This window comes from Elgaria multicarinata, chromosome 1 (assembly GCF_023053635.1).
Source record: "Elgaria multicarinata webbii isolate HBS135686 ecotype San Diego chromosome 1, rElgMul1.1.pri, whole genome shotgun sequence".
In the NCBI taxonomy this organism is placed as follows: Eukaryota; Metazoa; Chordata; class Lepidosauria; order Squamata; family Anguidae; genus Elgaria; species Elgaria multicarinata.
In genome coordinates, this window is record NC_086171.1 from 22,064,845 (window position 1) to 22,092,517 (window position 27,673).

The following is a 27,673-nucleotide window of genomic DNA, read 5'->3' on the forward strand; positions in this document are numbered from 1 at the left end:
CTCCCAGCTTGGAGAGATCTTTTTAGAGCTCTTTGCTCTTTTTGTTTTCATCACCCTAAATAATTTGGTGCCACCAGCAAATTTGGCCACCTCCCTGCTCATTACTAACTCCAGATAATTTATAGACAAGTTAAAAAGTACCAGTCCATATAGATCATTAGGGGGCTTCAGTGTTTATATCCCTCCATTGCAAAAACAAACAAATAAATAAAAATAACTTACTATTTATTCCTATTTCTGCTTTCTGTTCTTTAAGCAGTTACTAATCTATAAGAGGACGTCTCTTATCCCATGACTAACTAAGTCTGCTCAGGAGTCTTTGGTAAGGAACTTTGTCAAAATCCTTTTGAAAGTATTAGTAAACAATGTCTACTGGTTCACTTCTATTCATATATTTGTTGACATTCTCAAATAACTCTTTAAGACTGGATTCAGACAATTACAATGAGGGAAGAACCCATCGTAGCTGCTTCCCCTACCCCTATGCGTACTGTGTACATGGCCACCATTTGAATTATTCCCCATGCTGCAGTGCAGGTTGACATGTTGTTCAAATGTAGCGGGTTGTGCGTGTTTGTACCCACCCTACAACCTATGATGTACAGAAATCAATCTTCGGAAAACAGTATATATTTTTGTTAAAAGATCAGCAGGGCTGAGGATCAAAAAACCTCACTCCCAGCTCTGCTATCAGATGTCCCTGTGATGCAGTCAAAAAAGTAGGCTCCCACTACAGAAGGGCATTCTGTAGCCCTAGCAAGTAAAATTTTATGTTTGAAAGCCTAATGATGTGGACAGTCTAAACCAGGGATAGGCAACATGGTGCCCGTAGGTACCGATGCACCTACAGATAACCTTTCGGTTGGCACTTGCCAAGATGCCTTAGCCATTTTTATTTAATTAACACATTTTCTTACCAGCAGCTAGGATAGTTGCAAAACAGGTTTCTGTTGGTATTGAAAACTGTGGGTTCAAAGGAGTTGCTTAGTGTGTTGGGGCTCAGACTCCTTGTAGTCACTCTTCTAGGCAGGTTACTTGTCCTTTGCCATGTCTCCCATGGTATTTTATGTTGATGTCCCTGCTAGTTTCTGAAATTGCTAAATGTGCCCATTGCCCAAAAGTGTTGACTTTAGAATGAATTATATCAAAGCAATATGGATCACAATTGCATTTGATCCCTGTGTATTTGCATTTCATGTAGGCTTAGGTGTTTTATGCTGGAATCTTCCTTTTATGGTAAAGAAAGAGAATGAACCAGATTCCTGACTAGTTCATATACATTCATCTCACGGGACCCAGACCCATTCAAAATCTTCAGGTCCCTTTAGGCAATATGATAACAAGTTGCCCTGTGAAGCAGTTAATTGGGAAATTGCAGTGGTATAGTTGTTTTTTGCAATCTATAAGGAAACTTGGAGTGAGAGTTATTGTGTTGTCTGAACCCAGCCAGTGGGTGAGTTTGCATGTCATTCTAAGCCACCCTGAGAATAAGCCGTCTTTGGTTGGTTGTTGGCTCCTAATCCAACAGATGAGCAGGGTCTCTACGGTTTGCCATGGCTCCCCCCACACCCTTCAGTCTTCCCACCGGCTCCTAGCATTTATTCTAGGTGCCTTTGTGGTAAAACTCCTAATTTCCTCGGTCTCTACGTCAGCACTCTTTTTGCCATTAGTCTGCTTGGGATTACTTGCTCCTGAGGGAAATTCTCCCCCACTCCCCCACATCAGATCCCCAAACAGAATTAATTTTCTGAGCTCTTAGGAATGTGGTAATGCATTCACAATTTAAACAAACAAACAAAAAACTCTGGGTTTTGCGCAAGACCGTCAATCCGCTATTTAGCCAGGCATACCAATATCCCCCTCTTGTCAATGCCTTTGTCAATTTCATCTTCTCCTTCAGTTCTTCCATTGCTAGCAAACACCTTTAAAAAGAAAGCTGTTTCATCTACTCCCAAACTAAGCGCACTCACCCCAAAAGATCTTTCTCCTGTAGCGCCTTCCACTTTCGGCTCCACCCCGCCTCCCCTTTGTCCTTGTCGCTTCCCTCCACTGGTCTCTGTTAGCTGTCAGATGTATATGTGGGTTACAGAGCAGTGAGGTGGTTCAGTAAACATCTGCATTTTTCAAGGCAGAGCAGTGAGGGTGATTGGTAAAGATACACGAATTTCAAGGTAAATATATGCAGATTTCAAGTCAGAGCCGTGAAGGGGATCAGTAAATATATGCAAATTTCAAGGCAGAAAACTAAAACTGAGGGGGGAAATATGTGAATATCATAGCAGCAGTCTTGTACCTGCACACATGTGCAAGAACGGGGAAAAAAGGTTGTGAGCGCATTCAGGACACTCCACTGTCATTTCTTCTTGATTTTTAGGAGGGTGGGGCAGAGGGCACTGACTTGGGATGAAGGAGGATGGCAGCAACACTAATGAGGTTGTGAGGAGCAGCAGGGGTTTTCGTTCCTCTTGCCTGGTGACTCTCTAGCCATTCCAGTCAACCCACAGTGAAGTTGCCCTGCCGGGTTTGGACTTCATAACAAGCCAGCCTGCACAACCCAACAACGAGTCATGGGCTGTCAGGATGGCTTTTTCATGAAAAATAAGCCACCTTGTAGAAACTGTCCTGGTCCGGATGACAATCAACCAGGTCAATGTATTGCAGCTCTTGGGGATGACACATTTCATTCCAAATCTTTTTTACTGGAGGGCTTTATATAATTGAACACAACAACTGAAATTAAAGTGACAGAAGTAGATTGTAGGAAGGCTCAAGCTACTCCACTGCTTTGATTATTGCTTATTTTCTTATTGCAGACTAATAACAGTTTAAACACACACACACACACACACACACACACACACCTGCCTGCCTGCCCAAATCTGTTCCAGAGGGTTGGGAAATCTTGTGGAGCAAATTTGGGGCATGTGAAGGGCTGGAGAGGAGAGGTTTGCTAGAATTAGTTATGGTGTTGTCGTCCCCCTTTTGATTTAACACTATTCACTTTTATGTAGGCTGGTAAATACCAATGCATTGCACTGTTGTTTGAAACTGAACTGACAGATGTTTCATGGAGTTTCCTCTTGATATAAGATGGCTGTACCATACTCTTCCTCAATTTCACAATATTGGTGTGATGGATATTTAGAGCTAGGTGTGTAATTCAGAAGAAAAAGGTAATGATGCTTGTAAACTGAACTCCATATTGTGTATTGTGTTTGCCATAACAGAGGTAGTAGGCACTAAAGCCGACCTTGATTTTTTAAGATCTTGATCAAGACAATTATAGAGTATAATAGTGAATAAGTATAATACTGAATGAAAAAGGAAGGAAAGTACGTACCAGAAGAATTTATAGGAAGGTTTTCCTCCAACATGATTTACTTGGTGTGTTGATTCTTTAGACACCATTCTTGATTTGTGCTATTTCTGAATTAGAAAAAAAACAAAAAACCCAGAAAGCATTTTCTCTGGATCAGGGGCCAGCAATGGTGGATATCTTATATTGCATCTTGTTTTGTGTTCTCTCAGGCATTTTATGACACTGAAGGGCTGGGGTGGATGAACTTATTTGCAAAGAATGTCTGTTTTTGATAACAGTCACATTAGTAAAGTACCAACTTTTCTCAAGTATGTAAAGTCTAAGAAGCACAATTTCTTCTTCCTTTCATCTTGGTTGGCATCAGCAACAGATTACTCTGATATTTTGTGGTACAGTTCCTCAATAAGAGTTTGTATGCCAGCCCCAGGTTGTTGGGGTCCTTGGGCAAGATGACCTGTGTGTGGGCCCACCTTCTCACTTCTGCCTCTGCTGCCCATTCACTTGGTCTCTCTCTCTCTCTCTCTCTCTCTCTCTCTCTCTGAGGAAGAAGGCTAGTCTGGGATACTGCTCTATCTCCAGCTGACTTCTGTCACTTCTTGCATGTGCAGAGAGGGCAGGTGAACAGGCAGTGACAGCAGGGTGGAAGGGTAGCTTGGTCAGGAGGCTATTTTATATTTTTATTTTGCATTTATATCCCGTCTTTTTTCCTCCAAGGAACCCAAGGCGGCGTACATAATCCTCCTCTCCACTTTATCCTCACAACAACAACCCTGTGAAGTGGGTTCGGCTGAGAGTCTGTGACTGGCCCAAAGTCACCCAGTGGGTTTCTATGGCCGAGTGGGGACTAGAACCTGGATCTCCCGACTCTGACACTTTAGCCACTACACCACACTCGCACTATGGGAATTGATACAGGCATATGTGCCTTGGCAGGTACCCAACAATGCTTACCCCTGACGACAGTGCTCTTGTTGATAACCCTCCGCAACGAGTGAACACTGGGTTTCTTTGCTGTCTTTCACAACTGTGTTTTCATTTTGTGATGTGTGTATGTGTTTAAGTATTTGTGTAATGGGCCAGTCTGCACACTCATTTGATCATTTATGCCTGAGCCACAGGCTTGCATGCCAAGATGGTAAGATAGTTTACCAACACATCTATAGTTTGTGCAAATCAGGAAGTAAGAGAGGGAATTGGAGTGAGTGAAGCAGAGTGAGCAAGCACATGTGAATTGAGCTGTTAGCATGCAGCCCCCTGATCTGTCACGACAGGAAGGAGAAAAAGTGATGAGCCATCTCAGATAGGGTGGCATGGTACAGAATGACCCAGTACTGATACTTCACTGGCATGTGAATTCCAGTCGTGAATAGTGGTACTGGACTTCTGTTTAGATCCTCCGGCTTATTGGAACCATGGGTGAGTTGCTTATTGGAATGCACGCCTGCCCACTCCAAAAGGAATCGGTACAGAAATCATTGTCATATTTGAAAGGATGGAAATGAGCACAGATAGTTAAATGTTACACAAAAGTCACCACTGCCCAAAGAGATTAATGTTTTGGCTTAAATCTTAACAGAGTAGCTATTTTTACTACCTGGAAGTTCCTTGTGTTTGCACCTAGAGACACTGGTGCAATAAACTTGAAGAGATTTTTGAAAGGTTACTACTCTTCATTAAAAGAATAAATTCATACCGGAAGCTTCAAACAATTTGCTTATATGTTTATGAAAAAAGCTGTATACACTGAATTTCTTATTTTAAGCATAGCAACCAAGAGAAAAATCCTCCCTAATGAATTATTACTTTCCAGAGCTAATTTGCTGTTGTAACTGAAACAGTCAAGTCCTTCCTTGTGCAATACCTATTAATTAAAGGAACACTCCCATCTTTAATGTCTTCTGCACAAACCCTGCAGGAAGTAACAGGAGATACTCATGAATCTTCATTAATTTCAACAGGCCTTGTAGAAAGTGATAGCTTTATAGATTCTGCTCCTCTTAAAAACAAGAAAGCAAGTATTTTATTGTTAAAACATATAAACAGACATGCGTGTTCTTATTTATGGATTTTGAATTTTCAATAGTTGTCTGTAGTGACATCATTAGAAAAGGACAAAGGAATGAGAGAAGTCTCTTGCATCTTCCCTTTCTTTCTGTTTTTCAGCTGGGTACTTCCTCCTCCGAGAAAAGAAGGGATTTCCCACTCTCAAAAGGAAACCAGCCTGTTGAGGCACTAGAGGTGATAAGAAGGGGCCTGGTGACTCATAGTCCCCACACTTATTTTGTGGGCAGAGTATAGGCCCAAGCAAACGAATAAGCTACTAATTTCTCAAGCAAAACTCCCAATATGCCAAGGGCTAGCACTTGTGCCCTAACTCTTCTGCTATCAGGGATAATGAGTGAAGTAGACATCTGCAGTATTCTGACTCACCATGGTTTTAGTGGGGTCATTTCAACCCTCTGTGATCTTTTCCGCAAAGGTAGGAGGCCCCTTTCTTACCCTGCTGCCCCCTCCTTCTAATTCGTCATTTTATGCATCCACACATAGACATGGGAGCAGCAAATAAAATAATTTTCTTATGCAAAAATCTTGCTGGGTAAATTCTTTTTCTCGAATCACAACACACACGCAGAGTGAACCCTGACACAGTATAAGAGGCAAGTGCTGACTTCCTCTTCTCTCTCTTCACTGAATTTTATGTGTCCAAAGTCCAGTGGGGTTTACTAATTTGTGAAACATAAACAAAAGATGGATGGCAATCAGTAGAGCATATGCTTAAGACTTTCAAGTTCTTTCCTCCCTCAGCTTTTTCACATAGAGAGATATCTATTTTTAAATAGCAATTGACTGATTTGGTATTTATACTAGTGCTTTTCTACAGTTGCTGTGGGCAGTGACTAGATAAAACAATTGGTCTGTGCTTGTATCTTAGATATCTAGTTGGCTGAAATATCTAGCCTGGTAATTGTCCAGGATATCTTCTCTTGGCCTCCAATAGTTCCTGGGGCAGAGTGATGACTACAGCTTGACTTACAAAGGCATTCAGAGTTTACCTTAACTGACATGGTATGTGTGTGTTCCATATGTTTAAGTCCTCGAATGTGCTAGGCGTTTTGCTGGTGTACTGACTTTTGTTGCTGCACAGTAGGCTCCCTGATTAAGCTTCCCGAATGATTTTTTATTTATTTATTTATTTATTTATTACATTTTTATACCGCCCAATAGCCGAAGCTCTCTGGGCGGTTCACAAAAATTAAAACCACAGTAAAACACCCAACAGGTTAAAACACAATTACGAAATACAGTATAAAAAGCGCAACCAGGATAAAACCACACAGCAAAGTTGATATAAGATTAAAATACAGAGTTAAAACAGTAAAATTTAAATTTAAGTTAAAATTAAGTGTTAAAATACTGAGTGAATAAAAAGGTCTTCAGCTGGCGACGAAAGCAGTACAGTGTAGGCGCCAGGCGGACCTCTCTGGGGGGCTCGTTCCACAACCGGGGTGCCACAGCGGAGAAAGCCCTCCTCCTAGTAGCCACCTGCCTCACTTCCTTTGGCAGGGGCTCACGGAGAAGGGCCCCTGTAGATGATCTTAAGGTCCGGGTAGGTACATATGGGAGGAGGCGTTCCTTCAGATAACCTGGCCCCAAACCGTTTAGGGCTTTAAATGTCAATACCAGCACTTTGAATTGGGCCCGGACCTGGACTGGCAGCCAATGAAGCTGGAAAAGGACTGGCGTGATGTGATCTCGCCAGCCAGTCCCTGTTAATAACCTTGAGGAATGATGATGTTGAGGATGCCCAGATTTAATGTTTTGGGTGATTTCATCAAACGTCCTAAGACTGGCTCTTCAGGGTACATTTTGAGACTTCATGAACAACATAACCATGGCTCTAGCTCAAATAACTGGCGTTGCATGCATAGAAGGTGCAAGCTAAATTTGATGCTTTTTAGAATTCTCTGGGGACTTAACCTGATAGCCTTTATGGCTGTTCTCCCCTTTCTCCAGCATGACAGGAGGGGAGCGAAGCTAGAGCTTTCAGCAAAATTATGTAGTACATTTTAAAAGGAGAAGTGTCACATTTAGGGTGCAATCCTGTGCATGTTTAGATAGAAAAAAACAAATCATAGCTTCCTCAGCCAGCCAGTTTTCTGTCTAAACATGCATAGGATTGTGCCCATAATGTCTCCTCATCCACACCCCAAAGTGGAAAATGCCCTTCTGTAGAAAAAACGCTTATGGGAAAGTGATTAAGTAGTCTGTGTCCTGATTTTTCCATGAGTAGGGAGTATTTTTCTGATTTCCTTATCATTCCAGTGCTTCCATATTAAAATGTCATCTATCAATATTTATTAGTTTGGCTTGGGAAACTGGACTCCCTAGGAGAGGTATGGTTTGTATCAGTCCTCCTGCGTGCTGTCTACAGTTCTTGTGAGATGAATTTTTAAAATCTGCATTGAGGCTATACTGGCTTGTAAACAGACCATGTTTATGGCTTCTGTTTTGCCCAGCATGAAGGCTATTTGCAGTTCATCCTGCAAATTTGTTTCATTGTGCAAAATATAACTGAGCGACAAAGGTCCATAATTCCCACTGTTTGGGATAGTGGAAAAATGGGTAAGGAGAAGATGTACTACATCTGTCACTGCAGGAGGTGGTTATGGTCTAAATTTAGTGCAGAAATTATGTTTATGCTCACTTTTATGACAGTAATTAAAACCAGGGAAAAGCCTTGTCCCTCCAACTAGTACAATTGCTGTACTATATGCTGCACCAACACAAATTCCTTATCTTCAGTTTAGACAGTGAAAATTGCTCAGAGTGCCTTTTGCAATACATTTTGTACTTTGGCTCTGATACTGGAGGACAAAATGAGTGTGTCGTAGCATCAGTTATGAAGGGTGCACGTGTGTATAATTTTTATATCTTTTCTTCAAGATGCTTGCACCTTGGAGTCTGATTTTTCTGTTTTTCTACTTGTGAGCATTTCAAACGGAAGAATTTTAAATAAATAGGAACTTCTAGGCTCTTGGGCAGAGGTATCTTCAGATTCTGCTACTTAAAATATTTTATTTGGTGATGTCATATACTTTTATATGCAAAGTATGTCATTTTCTCACTGAGCATCATGTATATCATAGAAGCATAGAATTGTTGAATTGGAAGACATATGTGGCCAACCCTTTGCAATGCGTAAGAAAGCCAAACTGTCCATGAGAGGTGGCTGTTCATCCGCTTCTTAAAACCTCCATAGATGGAGAACCCACAACCTCCGTAGGTAGACTGTGTTCCACTGTTGTACAGATCTTATCAGGAAGTTTTTCCTTATATTTAATTGGAGTCTAGGTAGCTGTAACTTATACCAATTATTTCGGATCCTCCTTTATGTGGCCATGGAAAATAGTTCTTGACCATCTTCCCTGTGGCACCCTTTTACGTACCTGAACACTGCTAACGTGTCTCCCCTAAGTCTCCTTTTCTCCAGACTGAACATCCCAAGTTCCTTTAGCCTGTCCTCATAGAGCATGTATATGTTTTCCCTTCATAATTTGCATTATGGTGTGTTGTCACTTCTTCTCTCTTTGTTATATTTGTATCCTGCCTTTCCACCAAGGACCCCAAGGCAGCATACATTGTTCTCCTGCTCTGTTTTTATCCTCACAATAACCCTGTAAGGTAGGTTGGACTGAGAGTCCATGACTGGCCCAAAGTCACCCAGTGAATGTCATGGCCTAGTGGGGGCTAGAACCTGGGTCACCCGAGTCCCAGACCAACATTCTAGCTACTATACCACACTGGCTCTCCATTTTGAACAGTTACAATTCCTTACCATTGTGGTTAGTATAAGTTCATACCCTGTCTACTATTAATATGTGTTTGGAATCGTTTCAACTGCTCATTATCTTTGCATAATATTTGCTCCCCCTCTATGCCTTACCATCTTCTAGAAGAGCCAACTGATTAATCATGGCTAGCCATTCCACCGGAGGCTGCTGAAGAGTAATAATATTAACACATGTTGTTTTGAGAGGTTGCTGAACTGAAAAGTGATTAATAAATGTATTAAATGTTTTTAGTGAAAGCATTGCATTGTTAAAAACCCATGTATCCCACAATGGAGTGGGCGGAGTGGGTTGAAATACCACATAACGATTGACCCCATATATTTCTTCTTCTTTATGGTCAGTTTTGATGGGGAAAGTATACAAGGATTAATATTTCCCATAGGACTGAATGTTTTTCTCAATTATATTGTTTTAAAAATAGTTGTGTTGGCACTCCTTAAGCATTTTTATGAGAAATAAATTTATCCTTTTCCTTCTGTTTTATTCCTTGATAAATTTGGTCTGAACCTAATGTTATCAAGATTGCAATTATATTGGATACCTGATGCTATTTTCCTACCCATCATTTGTCTTTAGCGCAACAACAAGATGGAGATTGAGGCCTTGCCTTGTTTGCATTTTGTCTCAGCTTTGCTACAAAGCTACTTTACTCTGAATTGTGCTTTGCGTATTCTTCACTTACTCTTTTCAGGAAATAGCAAAGAGGTGGAGCTTGCATTGTTCTACAGAACCTAGTTTATTTGGTAGCTCTGCTGATATAAAATAAAGATGTTACAGCTCAGACTACTGTACTTGCACATATTTTTATCTTAGTTCACTGTATTACTTCTTTAAAAACAAAAGTTAAAAAGAATAAGACTCCATGTTGCTTCGTTGGAACAGACTAATATCACAACCCCTCTGGAGCATGAACGACTTCAGCAACTCTCAATAGCAGATGTGAAAGTTTTGCTGTGGATTTGCTGCAGGTCCTGCTTACATCCTGTACTTTCTCATGTGTGAAGTGTGGGTCTTTGAAATCCGTTGCTCAGGAAGGTGTGATCTCCTCCAGGTCTTGTCAACAGAACAGGAGTTTTTGTACAAACAGAAGACTGCATGAGTCCTATATCCCTGTGGATCATGTACTACTTTGAGCCTTATGAAATAACCCTTCTGTTCTTTTAATTGTGTTTACTAAAAAAGGGTGGGGCCTCTTATGATCACATTCCCTCTCCTTCCCTTTAATCAACTTGCTACCAGACATGGTATAAGAATACGTGTTTTTAGGGGTGATGTCCAAATTTTCCTCTGAACTCTTTAATGTTTTTTGTTTGTATAAAATGGACAAAATTCAACCATGCTAGCTGGGGATGCAGGGTGTTGTAGTCCAACACATCTGGAAGATGTCATGTCCTAGGCAGCCCTACTGTGGGATACTTTGATATGGGCTCCCTCAGTGAGGTGCAGACACTTGAAAGAAGAGGCACAACCTCCTCCTTAATGATTAACTATGGGTTAAACAACCCATAGTTAGTTGGGGCTGTGTGGCAGTGAGTGAACATGCTTTCTCCTGCTCACTTAGCACTTCCACTTTGCATTCGTAAACAACTGCCCCATTCCTGGATTTTTTTAATGCATCATCCAAACATAGAACATTTTTCTGTTGTTGAGGGACAAACAACCCACAGTTTTAATCCACATTTTCTCCCTTAAAAACAATTCAGGAAAGGGAGTGTTCCTGTCTTATCTGCTAAACCAGAGGCAAAGTGGAAGTGGTAAGCAGGCAGTTGGCTGCTTGTTTGATCCCACAACCCATCAATTGACATGATGTGCAAACTAGCTGATTGTGCAGAATCTGCCCTTCTATCACAGGTACATATTTTATTTTTTTATTCTGACTTGTTTTTCATTGATAAGGTTTTTCTTCCTTCCTTCCTTTTTTTCTTCCTTTCTTGCTGCTGTGTTCCACCAGGAACCCTTAGGTACTGGTAAGTATTTCAATTCAATCAGATTTTACAAAGTTTTACCTAATGAGAATCTTATATCTTCTCTGACCTTGGTGAAAACTTTGTAGACTACAGACAACTCTGTTATCTTTGTGCTTTCTCAGATCATTATTATTGCTTTGTTTGAGAAGTGATAGAATTGAGACTTACCAGGACACTTAATGCTTTCTTCGGACATCATGATAAACTATGATTTATTATGACAGGAATGAGTCACAGCAAACCTTGGGCTGGCACCCTCCCTTTTACTCTAGCACAACCGTGATGGGACTGGAAGCTTTTGCTTCTGTTTTGATTAACTGCATGGTTTGAAGTTGGCTTGTTTCAAAGAAACCATAGTTACGATTAACACTTTGTCAAGTACAGATGATGCAATAAACTGCAATTAATGAAAAATAAAGCAAAAGCTTCTGGACTCCTTGCAGCCACCTCAGAGGAAGCAGTGTGGTGGTGGTGGGGACATATAAGCCCTGAGCTTTTCCTCATCACAATAAACTGGTGTATCATGATGTCTGAACCCAGCCTTTGTTTTCATATGCTTTCTGAGGGCATCTATTTATTTGATCACAATGCACTGATGACTGGAGTTGGCTCTCTTATCTTTGTCTGCTCTGTTCTTAAGTGCAGAGTCTTCTCTGGCAGTCTATTCGGTGATAAAATGTTTAAAGTAGCCTGAACATAAGACCTTTCTGCTGTTATAATGCTAGTTGTCATAAACACTATTGCTTTTGTTAACCACCCTTCAGATACTGCCGCTTTGCATCTTTTGTCCCACTAAATCTTCAGCGTGGTGCTTTGGTCCCACTCTTACCATATTCTTATCATGTGGCCTCATCATAGTTCTGTTGAAGGAGATTTAATACAGTAATAATGTTCTGGGGAATACATGGGACCAATGGTAGCTTGAATCCTAAGAATTATGAGTGACATTCTGCTTCCAGAAATGGGCTTTTCTGCTGCCCTCTTCCAACTGTACTCCCTGCCCAGTCATTTCTGAGGGTCAAAGGTCCTTCCAGAAGAGCATCTGATGTGGCACAAGAGAGATAAAATTGGCAGGAATCTAATACCCTTTCCCTTGCCTTCTGTTCATGCAAGTGCACATATGGGGGGGGGTGTGTGCCCCCGACCTTAAGCCCCAAAAAGCTGCCCACCCCTGACTTACATTATCTTCAGAACATTAAAGGCAGCATTGCTCTGCTTCACTTTCACTAGGAATATGCCTTATAGCATGAATTGCAGGAGAGAAAACACGTTTCTCTATCTTGTGCCCACTTAGTCAACATCTGTAATAAGCATTTACACTCTTGAGTTTCCTTGAATCAGAGTAAGAATGTCAGTTAAGTGCAATTTTAAGCTATATTAAATATCTATGGGATGCAGTGTTACATTTTTGTGAACATAGTAGGGGGGCAATTTAAATTATAAAAACTGTAGTTGAAGTCCTGCAACAAGTTAAAGTGGTGGTATTGCTGTGCATTTTTTGTGCCAAACTTTTTGTTGCAAGGGGATGTTCTGCTTTCTTTTTAATGATAGCTTTTAAGCTGTTTTTCCCCCCATCTGCTTGTATGGTGCCTGAGAGTTCCTGAACAGTGTACAGAAGCCAGTGATGGTTCATCTTAACTGAGCTTTCTTTAACCTACATCCAAAGAGCAAAGAATGCCCATCTAGGCTATTGATAGAAAATTCTTGGCAAGCAAAGAGAGATAAAAATAGTAATTAATCTCTAGAGTCTCAAGCATTTCCATTTGTAAGGTGTGTGTTTGTGTGTGTGCGTGTGTGTGCTTTCTCCTTCAGTATTTGACTGAAGGAATTGTAGTGCTTTTTAAATCCTTGTGGTACTCTGTGCTGAACACTGGAGGCATGTTATAGTGGAGAAGGATGTAGCTAATTACACAGCGACCATAATTTTTCCATTAAATTCAGCAGGAGCATCCTGAATGGCTTGCCACGGCTATTACGTTCTCTCTGGCCATTTATCAAGTTTCTTGTGCAAGAAAGCAAGTAGGAGTTATTGGGACAGTTTAGAAATAGGAGGTGTGGGCCATGAATTAATCTAACTATCAGTTTACACCTTGTATTTAAGAATAATTTTTTGCAATGATTTTGCATTTTCCATTTTGCAGTGTGTTCTTGTTTTAGTTGAGTGCAATAAATGACATCCTCACCTGCAAATCCTTCAGTGATGAATATATACTTTGAATAAGATAGTTCTGAACTAAGTTAACCCTTGAAAACCAAGGGGTTAGCTTTGAAACTGAGTTTTTTAAGCAATTAGCTGTATGTGTGTGTGTGTGTGTGTGTGTGTGTGTGTACAAGAGAGAGAGAGAGAGAGATCACTGTTTATTCTTGAGTATTTGAAATCTGCTCTATGGTTTCTTTTTCTGTGGTGAGGGCTTAAAACGTCTACTTTTGAATGCAAAGATGGATATCTTGGAAATGGTGCTGGACTACTGGATATTCACACACAGATCGATTTTTTTCATACATCACATTTCCGCTACATTACACAGGTCTTATCTCTGAACTGCAACACAAGTAGTTTAGGGAGCTATTGGGCAGTAACCAATACTGACACTGAGTCTCTGGTCATTTTGTTGTGCCTGTGAGACCAATTGCTAACGCAACAGAACTAGTATTTCCTAAAGCAATCCTGGAAATCTGTGGAAATATTCATTTCCAGAATGGGACAGATCTGTGAGCTCTGCTGACCTCCCCTGTTCTGGAAATTAGTGTTTCTGCTTGATTCCTATTGCTTCAGGAACTGCTAGCTTCCGTTTGTGCTAGCGGTGCTTTCTACTAGCGTAAGAGCAGCAAGTGCATAAAGATTGCTTTTTTGGGACAGTTGGTTTGCCAACATAAAGATGGAGCTGATTGGGATTGGAGTCTGCTAGCTTTTACTAGATAAAGCTGGTTGGCACCTATTTTCTGCCAAGAGATTACTGGATAATAATTTCAGTGTCCAGTCTGGAGTGGGCAGTTCTTTCTGCAGCTGTTTAATTTCCCTAGCAGTGCTTTACTCTTCTCATGAACCTAATTGACAGGAGAATGAATATTTTTTGGTATGGGCTGAAAGCAGGGATCTGATCTGAGAAGATTGCCTGCACAATGACTTGGTTTGCACATAACCCCAGTTCATGGGTTGTTTAACTCATGAATAGGTAGGGCCACTCGGGAGCAAGCGATTGGCCAAGTGCCCATTCACCAATTCTACTTTTCATCTGGTTTAGCAGACAAGCAATGAATGCCCCCTTTCCTGTATTGTTTGCTGCAACATGTGAACCCAGTACTCTGGATTGTTGAGGGAGAAACAACCCCAGGGTTTTAACCCAACAAACTCTATGTTAAAACTCTGGGTTGTTTGTCTCTCAACAACCCGGAGTTCTGCGTTTGGATGTCACATCAAAAAAATCCAGGAAAGGGGTGGTTGTTTATGAAAGCTAATACAAAGTGGAACTGGCAAGTGGATGTGAACAAAAACAGGGAAGAGGAGTTGGGAATTGGAGACCAGTATTGTAGGGTAGAACATGCATAGTCTTTAAGCACAGACAGTCAGGCTGAGACCAGGTTTGGAATTTGACCTGAACCAGAATGTTTATAGGGCTTTTCTCAGAGACCAGTTAGATCTTGAAAGACGTTTCCAGACTGCAAATTTTGATGGGTTTAAAACCCAATGATTTATTTTAGTAGCCAGTGAGGCTAAGCTTTTTTGCTTCCTGTTTTATAGAAGGAAAATAAATGTGCTCCTTCTGTTCCTGTTGCTTGTTGAGGTTTTACGAAGTGGGGGGAGAGTGGCGAAAAATCAGGTAGATATATGTGTGTGTTTTCATAGCAGGTCGCCCTCCCAACCCATGGCACTTCTGCTTTTTCCTAACTCAACATGCACTCCAGTGTTGGTTGGTGGCTTAAAAATGTTCCTATGGTGGAGTATACTGGAAGCTTTCCCTGCCACTGCGAGAACAACATTTCTGGTCACCCTAGCAAGTGTGTTTGTGCACCCCTAGTCCAAGTGAAGGGGTCTGTAGCCTTGCCATTGTTGTTGACATTTTGCAGTGGCTGAATAATGGAAGTCTTGTTTCAGTCTGAAATATTCAAGGTTCTAGGCCAGCAGCATACCTAGCCCATGTGTGTTGCCAGTGTGGTCTAGTGGCTAAAGTGATGGACTGGGAGTCGGGAGATCCAGGTTCTAGTCCCTACTCAGCCATGGAAACCCACTGGGTGACTTTGGGCCAGTCACATACTCTCAGCCCAGCTTCCCTCACAGGGTTGTTGTTGTGGGGATAACATGGAGAGGAGGAGGATTATGTACGCTGCCTTGGGTTTCTTGGAGGAAAAAAGGCGGGATATAAATGTAATAAATAAATTAAATAAATAAATAAATAAACAGTATACTTTAACAAAGCATACTTGCACACTATCGGACAACCTAAGCTGTTTTAGTGTCCAGGCTCTCTGCTCCTTGACCACAGTATGAATTAACTTTTGATTGGTAAAGTTTTGTTAATACTTCACTGATTAAAGAAAATGCAAAATCTGAGGTTACATTTAATCTAGCACTTTATCAGTGGCAATTTGGTATTAAATCAGATGTAAGTGCTACTGGGAGGGTCAATTCAAGGATGAAAAGAGAAACTAAAGGGCAATTGTGAGTTGCTCTAGAAATTAGAACCACGACTACCTTTCCTCCCCCAAATAGGAAGCATTTACACTACTGCTTTATAATGGTTTATAATGGTATTGACAACTGCTGGGGCCCGTGACACATACCATTTTCAAACTGCTTTCAAAGTGTTATATCCTGCTTGGTGTAGATCTGGCCTTAGTTTGACCTTTGGAAATAGTGTGTATCATAGATTCTTAAGGGATCTGTCTATGTAGCAGGGCTAAGCAACATGATTTATCTATTTATTAAATTTCTATACTATTATTTTTATTTATTTATTTATTTATAAAGCACCATCAATATACATTATACTGTCCAACAGCCGAAGGTCTCTGGGTGGTTTATAACAATTAAACTATTAAGGTGGTGTGTGTTAATGCTAATAGTGTAATTCGGAAGTCATATGAACCATGCTTGGTTTTTTTTTATTAATATAGTTTATTGCACAACTTTGTATGGTAGTGTAGTTGACCACTGTTTAGATCCACACAATGATATTTCCAGAAAAGTATTTGTTAATATTACAGGCTTATATTTAATTTTTGCATATTGCTACGGCTTTTGGATTAAAAACACACATTATAACTCTAGTAGATACTAACTTCTGCTTTAACTGGGAGGGTGGACAGAGTAATGGTACATTTTTGCATTCTAGCGTTAAGGGACATCATACTGCTTGAACACCTGAAGCAGCGCTGGTGGGCAGAAAGACTTGTATGTATAGAAATATTTAAAATAGCCAAGTTATTGGACATATGACATGTTTAAATGTGTGTCAATAAATGAAACTGTGAGACTGTCTAGCATTATACTATTACTTCTATAGCCAGGAGGGCTAGGTACTTTCTCCTGTATTGCAACAGATGCTGTACTGGAAACCAGACTTCACAATTTGGTGTGTGTTTGTGGTCATGCGGTTGTCTAGCCTCTCTGACCTAATTTGATTTAATCCTTCACAGTCCTACTTATGGGGTTGATTTCAGTACAGTGAGATTCCTGCATAAGTAGGGAAAGGTCACAACAAGAATTTCAGAGACCACATCCACCAGGATAAACCTTGAACAATGTAAATCTACATTCATATAGATGTAGATTTACATTAAATTTTACTTTAATCTTGATTCATTCTCACATTAGAAATGGATGTCAGCTAGGTTGCCATTCTTTGTTGTTGGTCTCTTCCAAAATTCACAAAAGGCATTTCAATTTAATTCCCCCTTCCCAGGTGTGTTAAGAAATAGCACTGTCTTATGGATTTCCATTTCTTTCTCTGTTGTTGTTTTTTCCTCTGAAATGAAGCTTGTGTTTATTGGCTCTTAACGATAGCACGCAGTTCCTCATGTTAGTGCAATGTAATCTTTTTGAGTTTACAGCCTACTGTAGTCCTGAACAGGTCTGCTTCTACACAGAAACAACTATATGGCTACCCAGTTTGCATAAAAATGCAAAGACAAAACTATTTATATAGCTGATAAAACATAGCAAATTCAGCTGACAAGTACAAAGCACCTGTCCTCTAAAACAGTGATGACATTTTCATAACTTAAAGAACTATTTTGATTTACCTAAAGTGCAAATATAGAGCTATGCAGAAAGGTTGTCATACTTTTAAATATTTTCCTTTGTTTTTTAAAACTTTAGGATTCAAGTGCCCTGTTTGTTCCAAGTTTGTATCTTCTGATGAAATGGATTTACATCTTGTGATGTGCTTGACAAAACCAAGGATAACCTACAATGGTAAGAAAGCAAGCTAATTACTACTTGTAGTACAATAACTGGATTATTATTAGTTAAGCCTTGCCAATTGGATACTTTTTTAAAATTAGCAAGTGCAATGATCCTGATTCAGAGGACATTGGTTATTGGGCAGAAATGAAATGAAATAGTTACCAATACTTACTCCACACTGTTAAATATTCAGCTTTCTGCTGACCCTTTCTGATGGTTATTTTCTCCTTTCCCCACCTGGTTTTCCCAGTTGCTCTTCTTTTTCTTGCATTCTTTAAGGGTCATATTTACCGTAGTTAGAAAGCTAATTGGCCATGTAACTAAAGACTTGGGCATGGAATCTTTGGTATTTCAGGAGTGGAAGTGATAGGCCTTTCTAGTTTCCTACCTTCTGATGCATGATCCTGACTGGATCTGAATGAAAGATTCTCATTCTCTGTGATAGCTGTGACTTCCCTATTCCTATAATATGGCTGAAGTGAAAAATCAGAAGTGAAACTTGATGGTGTTAGATATTCTGGCAACTGTAAATAGAACCTTTAAAGGGAACACAAAACATCAAGTCTATAGAGCAAATCAGAAAGGAGTAGACAAACTGGGAACATGTACAGCAGAAAGGCTAGTAGAGCAGGAGTTTTGCCTATTTTGTGTCCAGCTTGAAGTACACTTACACAAGCTTCTTATCAGAGTACAAAAGCATTGTAAGAAGCAACTTTTTATTTTATTTTACTTTATTTTGTTTGTTTTATTTCATTTAAGGGACTTCCTAACAACTTATACATATTTTTCCAAATCTGGAATTAGGGTTCATTGCACCCAAACAAACTAGGATTTATAAACCAACAACAAACCCAGGTTTAAAGCTGGCTTAGAATCCTAGATAGTTTGGGCATAATAAATCATAAATACAGATATCACATGATGCTCTCACTTTCATGGCATTTTCATGGCTTGCATCAAAGCAGTGGGTGAGGGGTAAAGTAGGAGTGAAAGGGCTGCATGCACAGCCAACAACAGGGAGGCACCAAAAGTTGCTAAAACAACAAAAGTGACATAGCATCACAAGAGTGCCAGTTTATTTTGTGCCAACTTGCCTGTTGTTTTACAGAATATCTCCTTCTTCAGATGCTTCCTGCACAGATGCAGGGAGCCCCTGAGGAAGAAGATATTCTCTGAAAAGTTGGGATTGGCTTCTGTGTGATCCTGTATCACTTTTATTGTTTTTTAAATGAGTTGCATACATTAGCATGCTGTGTGTTCACACTTTGATTTATACATTAAAATTGTTTATGGCTTAAAGTGATGTAGCCTCCATCTAAGGTTAAATACAAGTGATAGTCAACAAGTATAGAAAAGTTGAAAATAACTTCGAAGAGAAAGTTCAAGAGGGCGTGAAATCATTAAGAGATGTGGATGTTGCAGGGCGGTGTGTGTGTGGTAGAGTACCAGGAGCGGGTCTTCTTTGAGTCAGTTTGCTTGGAAATGCAACCCAACGTGGGTGGTAAGCTCCATTAAAGTGTTGTGTGAACACAGCCGCCCCTTACTGAAACATCTTTTAGGTGGTGTAATTTGTGTCACAATATATTGAATGTCTAATAAGTGACCCTCACAGTTATATTCAGTAACATTTTCTAAAATGTTCTATGGCATTTGTAGACTTTTGCAACTATGCAAAAAGTATATATCTGAAGTTGCTTGTGGTCTTTGTCCCAATATTTACATGTTATGAATCAAATTCATATTACTTTGCTATTTCTTCTTTAAATTATTTTTCAAAACTACTTGTGAAAGTATTTAGTCTAATAAAGAATAGTTCTTTGGGCTTATCCTCTTCAGCATAGGAGGAACAAATTCAGAATATTATGGGTTCTTGTGTTGGATGATTTAGATGGATAGATGCTGCACATGCAATTTTATAAGGTGGATATTAAAACAGATAATAAATTTTAAAGTTATAGCAATAAGAGTTTGTAAAGCTATAGTACAATATAGTACAATGTACAATATAACCCAATATACTGTTTAAAATACTTAAACAAATTACTAGAAGACATATCAGACCAGTCCATTCATGCAGAGCACCAGCCAGACCCCTTAAGCCTCATCGCTGCCTCCGTGAACTGTAAATTCACCCTGTAATGCAGGTAGCACTCCTCAGTAGTTCATTGAAGTTAAGGATGAGCAGATGCTGAACCAAGTGGAAGGTTGTCCACCATTACTGATCTTCTCACTGAGGAACCTCTGACAACTTTAGGATTCCCAAACAGTTTAAAACCCACTGATGTACATCAGCTTGACAAAATCTCACAATTCTTGAAATTGTAACACCCTTGTAAATAAGCCCACAAATGGTGACTAGCCTTAAAGAAATAATTACTGGCCTGCTGGAGGCTGGCCGAGAAAGGATGGAGAGTTGCATTTATTTTTGCTGGGTGCAGATAATAGGGCTTGCATTCTCAAATAGCCCATTTAGTTTCACTGCTGGGTGTAGAGGAGAGACAGAGCATTCCATCCTGAATGCCATTTTTCATTGACTGTGGCTATCTAAGCTAGTGCTTTTAAATACAAAACTGTGCTACAGAAATATAGTAGTTTTATATATGGTATACTTGTGAAATTGTAGATCTATACAATTCAAAAAGCAGATCATGGGCAAATCTCATTAATTTCTCTGTAATTTCTTATTTTCGCTATGAGAACAGTGACCTTAAAAGCATTAGTTTGTATAGATTTTAAGATGTAACATTTGTATATTGTTATTCCAATACATTACTCAACTTTAGGAAGAACGTTTGTTGTACATACGACCCAGCTGAAAGTAATAGTCTTACAACGGCACACTAAAACTCTTTCATTCTTTGATTATATATAAGGAGCATTTGAACAAACTCATTCAAGAGGCAGCTGGACAACCATCTGTCAGGGATGCTTTAGGGTGGATTTCTGCATTGAGCAGGGGGTTGGACTCGATGGCCTTGTAGGCCCCTTCCAACTCTGCTATTCTATGATTCTTGGTTTCTAAAAAAAAGGGTTGATTAATGCTTCTGGCCTGCAGGTTTAGGGTTGGGAAATTGCCTCTCTCCTCAATATAACTTACCTCACTTGACAGACTAGTAGTCACAGCTACGAAAGATCTGTCGACTCTGGTTTCTGCCCTTAGTTAAACAGAATTAGAACGTTATCTTTTAGCCCATTTAATTCACATAAAGTGTGTGTGTGTGTGTGTTTTCCTACCTGTCAATCCAGTGTCATATATTAAAAATGTTTGTAGTTTTGATAGCATTGCTTATTAACTGCAATGCTTTGCCATGCTGCAATGTATCACTATTTATGGCCATTTACCAAATGGTAACTTACCATTTTGTGCATGTAGCTAGTCATCTATTAAATCTACTTGCTGGCTTTCCAAGGGCAAGTGCTTTGGGCCACAAGGACTCAAGCAGTGCATCTCTCCTTCACCGAAGTCTCGATCATGCTGAGGTTTGTAATGGCAGAAGTATCTCATACTGATTATTATCTTTTTCATATTCCAGTGTGAATTAAAGAAATCTCTGTCTCTCCCCAACCTCCTGCATATGCTAGAAGACTGCGGAAAAGGAGTTGATGGTGACCACAAATAGAAACTGGTTGTATGTAATGATAAGCCACAGTTCTGGGGAATCCTGGCTTACCATTCATGTGCGAGTGTACGCAGCCTGTTTGCTCCTGCTTGGTTTTTCCTACAAGCTGGAGCAGCTAAACTAACCAGGAAATAATAGCTTACAGTGCAATGCTATACATGTCTACTAAGAAGTAAGTCCCACTGAGTTCCATGGAAATTTCTCCCAGGTAAATAGGTATAGGATTGAAGCTTTAGTGGATCATCTAAACCAGGCTCTTGAATTGTTGCTTCTTTGACAAGCCAGAAATTGTAAACCAAGAACACACACTGGCCTGGTTCACTCAGAATGACAATCCAGAATGCAGGTTGAGTATAGGTTGTTGAATCCTGGGTTGTCGTTACGTGTGAACCTGGAACTATGAGTTAAGTACGGATTGTTAACCATCAACTACTGAAGAAGAGAACCCATGGTTTGTTATTGGGTTGTGAACTCTGGGTTGTCATTATGGGTTGTTTCGCCTGGTCACAAGAGACAGCAGGCAAAAGTGGTAAAAGAACCCTGGCAGCTTTACATGCCAGCACTACAGTGTTATAAAGGCATTTGGGATACAGGGAGGGAGTGGATGAAGGAGGAGGGAAGCAACCTAGGAATTGAAAAAACAGATGACACAATAAGCTATCCTTTCCTGGTTAGTTTAACCTATCTTGTTGGCAGGAAGAGCCAAGCGGGAGTGAAAGTGCTGAATGCATAAATACACCACTTCTGAACAGTAAGCCAGGATTTTCCAGAATTGTTACTGTTATGTGCTGGAGGGTTTCTGCTAACATATCCTTTTGCTAAACAGAGTGCTTCCCCTGCCCCACTCCCATGACTATGGAAGATGGAGAGGCTACACATATTTAGCAAAATAGAAAGACTATAGCAGAAGTATCTCTGGCCTGGCCTCTGGAAACAGCTGGCCACTGCCTCTTCGGGTGGTTACATAGATGTCAAGTAACGGTGCTCATAACCTTACCGCTTAAGCAGCAAGATTTCCCATTTGGCTTGAGAGGGCTTTTTCCCCCCCCCCCACTTGACTCTTATTACTGTTTGCAGCTCATGAAAATGTGTTGATATCATTGGTCGCTATTCATGCTTTCCGTAACGCAGTGAGGGTAGGAGCACTGTCTTGTTTGTACTCGGCATGAGACACTGGTGTGTCCTGCACTATAGATGTATAAACTGTTGTTCTGGTTTCCTTAAGGAAAGGACTAAGCGTAGTCCATGCTAATAAAAAAAAAAAATTCTGCACGCAGCAAAGCTAAACTCTGAGACTTGTATAAATTATACAATCTCAACAAATTTTCAGTTTCTTTTTGTTTACATAATTGTTCCCAGGATTTTAAAAAATTGCAGTAGTAGTAATTCAGTTAGAGGCATTCCTTCCTCTTACAGGGCCATACGTAATTACTTTGTGTGATGTGCTGATGTAGCACAGTGTAGTGAAGATCCAAAAACGACTATTGCTGCCAGAAGCCTGTACAAGCTTCTTGAAAGATTTACGTGGTGTCCATAATGTAATTGTTGGACTCATACCATTGTTAATTAAATACAGCTTGGATGATGGCTCCCACACCTAATTTAGTATTTAAATGAAAGTTTGCCCTAAAAAATCAATGGCTGCCCTGTTGAGTTCCATTATCTAGGATTTAAAAGCTCATTATTGAGAGAGAGGAGGAGTTGTCTTCTAATTTTCCTTCAAAATTCTGGAGATGGTAGTGGGCTCTTGCTTTAGAATAGTAAATATGTTGAGGGTAATGTACTATAGTATGTGACAGAGAACAGCACAAAATTCAAACACAGTGCTCTATGTCAGCTTCCTGTCTCATTCCATATTGCATGTATATTCACACTCAGGCAAGGATTCAATGTTATGAAAAGTTGAACATTTTGCTTTGAATTCCTTTTATAACTGGAGTTCAATTTCAATACTCCAAAAGTTAGCAATATAGAAAACACAGAATGTCCCCCCTTTAAGTCTTGGGGATTCTCAACACACCTCATATGGCTCTGTGGTATACCCCAGAGCTGAAACAAAACAGGAAAAGGCTTGAGGGCAGGTAAAGAAAAACTCCTAGTGGATGCAATTGAACTCTGATGTGTGCCTATGGTTGGGTATATTCAGAGACAGTGAGAGCGTTAAGGAAAAAACATTTTGCTACCTCCATTCAATTTTGTAAACTGCCCAGAGAGCTTCTGCTATGGGGCGGTATATAAATGTAAATAAATAAATACATTTTCCATATGCTTCCCAGCAGAGTTTTTTAGTGTCATCAGGGGCCTATTACATGTTGGCCATAAGGACACCATGGACCAATCTGATGCCCGCTGTAATGCACTGGCTAGGCACGACCAGGATAAAATCTCTTGCATTCTACAGGACTTCGACTCCAGTGTTAAAGCAGGTGAATCAGGTGAGGTGTCCAGAGCATAGGCTGGTCTGGTTTTCTTGGATGTGTTTCAGTTGGTACAGCTGACGGACATTGAAAAGATGCTTGGATAGGTTCGTGTGACCACTTCCATATTGGATCCTTGCCCCTCTTGTCTTATAAAACCCAGTAGGTAGTAGGCTGGGCCAGAGAGGTGATGCCTTCTTGTGAGAGGGAGTGGTCCCAACACACCTGAAAGAGGTGGCAGTGAAACTACTTGTAAATAAATCCTCTCTGAACCTGGAAGATCTCAACAACTTTAGGCTGGTGCCAAAGGTCCTTGGGGTGGTGGTCAACTAGCTCCAACCACTCTCGGATGAGATTAATTCACTTGGATCTTTTCCAGTCAGGGCTCAGGCCAGATTTTGACGTGGAAACAGCCTTGGCCGCTGTGTATGATGACTATGTCGGGAGAACGACAAGGGGAGTGTTACCCTGCTGATACGCCTCAATCTCTCAACAGCTTTCGATACCATTGACCATGGTATTCTTCTGGGGTGACTGTCTGAGTTGGGAGTTGAGGGTACTGCATTGCAGTTGTTCTTCTTCTACTTGGATGGTGGTGCTTGGCCCTGTGGATTTGCCATCGCAGGGTTCCTCAAGGATTTGTTTTGTCCCCCATGCTATTTAACATCTACATGGAACTGTTGAGGGGGTTAGCCAGAGTTTTGGAGCACACTGTCAGCAGTATGCTGATGACATACAGTTCTAGTTCTCTTTTTCATTCTCACCAGGTGAGGCTATGGGAGTGCTAAATCAATGCCTGGCTGCAACAATGGACGGGTTGAGGGCTAATAAACTGAAGCTCAATCCCGACAAGACCAAGATGCTGTTAGTGAGTTGTTCTTCTGACTGGATGGTGTACTATATGTAAGGCTATTCCTGAAGATTTTTTAGAAACTGCAGCTTGTGCAAAATGCAGCAGCCAGATTAATAACTGGGATCAGAGGTTCTGACCATATAAGACCAATTCTAGCCCACCTGCGTTGGCTGCCTGTGTGTTTCTGATCCTGATTCAAGTTGCTGGTTTTAACCTATAAAGTCTTAAATAGCTGGGGACCCCAGTACTTGGCAGACCACTTCTTCTGGCCTGAACGTACCTGGGGACTGTAATCAACATCTGAGGCCTTCTTTTAAGTGCCACCTCCAAGGGAGGCTCAGAAGATGGCAACAAGGGAGAGTGCTTTTTCAGTGGTGCCCTCACTCCCCGATTATGAGCTCCGTACTGAAGCCCGCCTGGCACTGATACTGTCATCTTTTCGGCGCCAGGTTAAGATTGCCCTGTATTTCCAGGCTTTAATGGCATATGATGGGGTATTTATGTCTGCTGTCTTGAACAGGTTTATTATTTAAAAACAAATGATTACTAAAATTGTTTTTAGCTGTTCAAATTGTTTTTAAAAAAATTGAAGCAAACTTCAAAGTGATCTTGATAGGCTGGAGCGCTGGACTAAAAACAGAATGAAATTTAATAGGGATAAATGCCAAGTTCTACACCTAGGAAAAAGAAACCAAATGCACAGTTACAAGATGGTCACAGCAATACTTCAAGCAAGAAGGATCTTGGAATTGTTGTAGATCACAAGCTGAATATGAGTCAATGGCGTGATGTGGCTGCAAAAAAAGCAAATGCTATTTTGGGATGCAGTAATAGAAATATAGCTTCCAAGTTGCGTGAAGTACTGGTTCCCCTCTATTCAGCACTGGTTAGGCCTCATCTTGAGTATTGTGTCCAGTTCTGGGCAACACACTTCAAGAAGGATGCAGATAAACTAGAGCGTGTTCAGAGGAGGGGAACGAGGATGATCAGAGGTCTGGAAACAAAGCCCTATGAGGAGAGACTGACAGAACTGGGCATGTTTAGCCTTGAGAAGATAAGGCTGAGGAGAGACATAGCACTCTTCAAATACTTGAAAGGCTGTCACACGGAGGAGGGCCAGGATCTTTCTCGATCATCCCAGTGCAGGATATGGACTAATGGGCTCAAGTTACAGGAAGCCAGATTCCAGCTGGACATCAGGAAAAACTTCCCAACTGTAAGAACAGTGCGACAATGGAACCAATTATCCAGGGAAGTGGTGGGCTCTCCCACACTAGCGGCATTCAAAATGCAGCTGGACAGCCATCTGTCAGGGATGCTTTTAAGGTGGATTCCTGCATTGAGCAGGGGGTTGGACTTGATGGCCTTATAGGACCCTTCCAACTCTACTATGATTCTATGTTGTTGTATTTTTAATTAATTGTTGTAAACTGCCCAGAGAGCTTTGGCTATGAGGCTGTATAAAAATGAAATAAATCATAAAACCATATATAGGTTATCCTACTGCACGTTTTTTAAGTTTTGCCCCAATAGGATGAACTGGATTCATTCCTTGTTCTATAAGCATCTCTTGGTTCCCTAATTTCTTTGTTTCAATATATCATCTTGATAAAGGCAGAGTACAGTCATCATGTGAGCTAAAGTATTGCAGATATTAAACTGGGTGATACTGCATATGCGTAAACTTGTGGGTCATCCCCAACCTTGCTGCTCTGGTGAGTAATCATATTTCTATTGACACTTGCTGCTGCCACTACTTGGTAATCCCAGTTTTTCTTGTCATGGTTTTCTAAAATGCCTCTTACACTTGGATGTTACCAAATGCATTTGGATATTTTTTTATGGTGTACATCAGCTGAAACGTGGTCCCCAAGATTGCTGACAGAAATGTGGACGTATATTTGCAATAAGAGGGGAATAAATTTATGCCAGTGATATTGAATGGGAATTTTCCCAGTGCTTTAATTTTCCACTGAATTTTTTTTGTTTCATAAGTTCATTAGTAACAGTGAATGGATACTAAATGCAAATACAATATAGGCAAGCTTGGCAGTTTCATAGTTAAAGTTAATATTTTTCAAGTGATTCTTACTAGCAAATATGTGAGAAAATGCATATATGTCACTGAGATACATATATGAAATGGAACTAATAAGCAGTGACAGCAAAACTGAAGGTGCCTCAGCAACTGTAGAGGAAGAGAGTTGAACTCTGTTGAAAAAGATGAATTGTTCTTTTGGTTGCTAAAATATTTTAGTGCAGATTTTCCCAACCTGGTGTCCTCCAGATATATTGGAGTACAACGCCTAGCATCCTCAGCCAGATTCCTCAGGAGGCAGACAAGATGTTTGCTAGAAATTTTGCAGATAAACATCAACATGAATACAAGCAAGTTTATCTGCAAAATTTCTAGCAAATTGCTAACAGCGGGCCTTTGAGGGTTTGAGCTATTGTATTTTAGAACCTACACCCAACAGGCTTTTACCCACCTGAAAGAGGTCTGCTGCATAATACTGAACTGATGCAATAATGGTGGAGAAGTGACATTTCTTTGCCAACCTCACTGCCATAGAAGGTAGGACTGCAAATGTATTCTTACTGGTGTTCGTTACAAGTGTTCCACCATTTGCACTTTAATTGTCAACACAGTCACTTCATCACCCTCAGCTCCTCAAAACACCAAGGAGTTGATACAGTTTTATGAGTAGGTTGAGGATATTTGGGAGCGATCATATTGATAGCCCAGGTCATCTCATTCCAAGCAGTGACCAGGACTTCTGCAGGACCACCAGATAAGCCTGCAGGAAAATCCCCCAAAGACCTCAGAAATCCATCCAGATTCATCAGTCTTCCAGGAGCAGACCATCAGACTTGCAGAGGTTACAGGTAGCCTGAAGGTCAAAACTGATCAGATAATGATCTGCCCATGCCAATGGAGGTTGCCCTACCCACAGATCATTTTCTCCCAATCCAGCACAGAAAACCATTTCACATTTCACTGCTCTGAAATTTTTCAATGGGGAGCAGTATATAAATATTCGAAATAAATAAATAAAACCAGGACCAAATGTGCCTTGCCACATATGTGGGCCAGATGTGAACTGAGACAGGCTCATGGTTGACACAGTGGCCATGAAGTCCTGTACTGCTCCTGACAAGGTAGCCTCAGCATGAACATTAAGGTCTCCCAACCCACAAGCTTTGGGGTCCTCAATACTATGCTGAGACCACCTCAGTCA

The 27,673-nt window shown here is 40.5% G+C and overlaps 1 protein-coding gene across 1 annotated transcript in view; it reads left to right on the forward strand.

Moving 5' to 3' along the window:
* ZNRF2 (zinc and ring finger 2) overlaps positions 1-27,673 on the forward strand; it is a 67,227-nt gene that overhangs the window by 17,926 nt on the left and 21,628 nt on the right. The window contains exon 2 of the mRNA XM_063124777.1: positions 17,458-17,553. Within this exon, the coding sequence (XP_062980847.1) occupies positions 17,458-17,553 (96 nt within the window). The remainder of the gene's footprint in view (positions 1-17,457; positions 17,554-27,673) is intronic.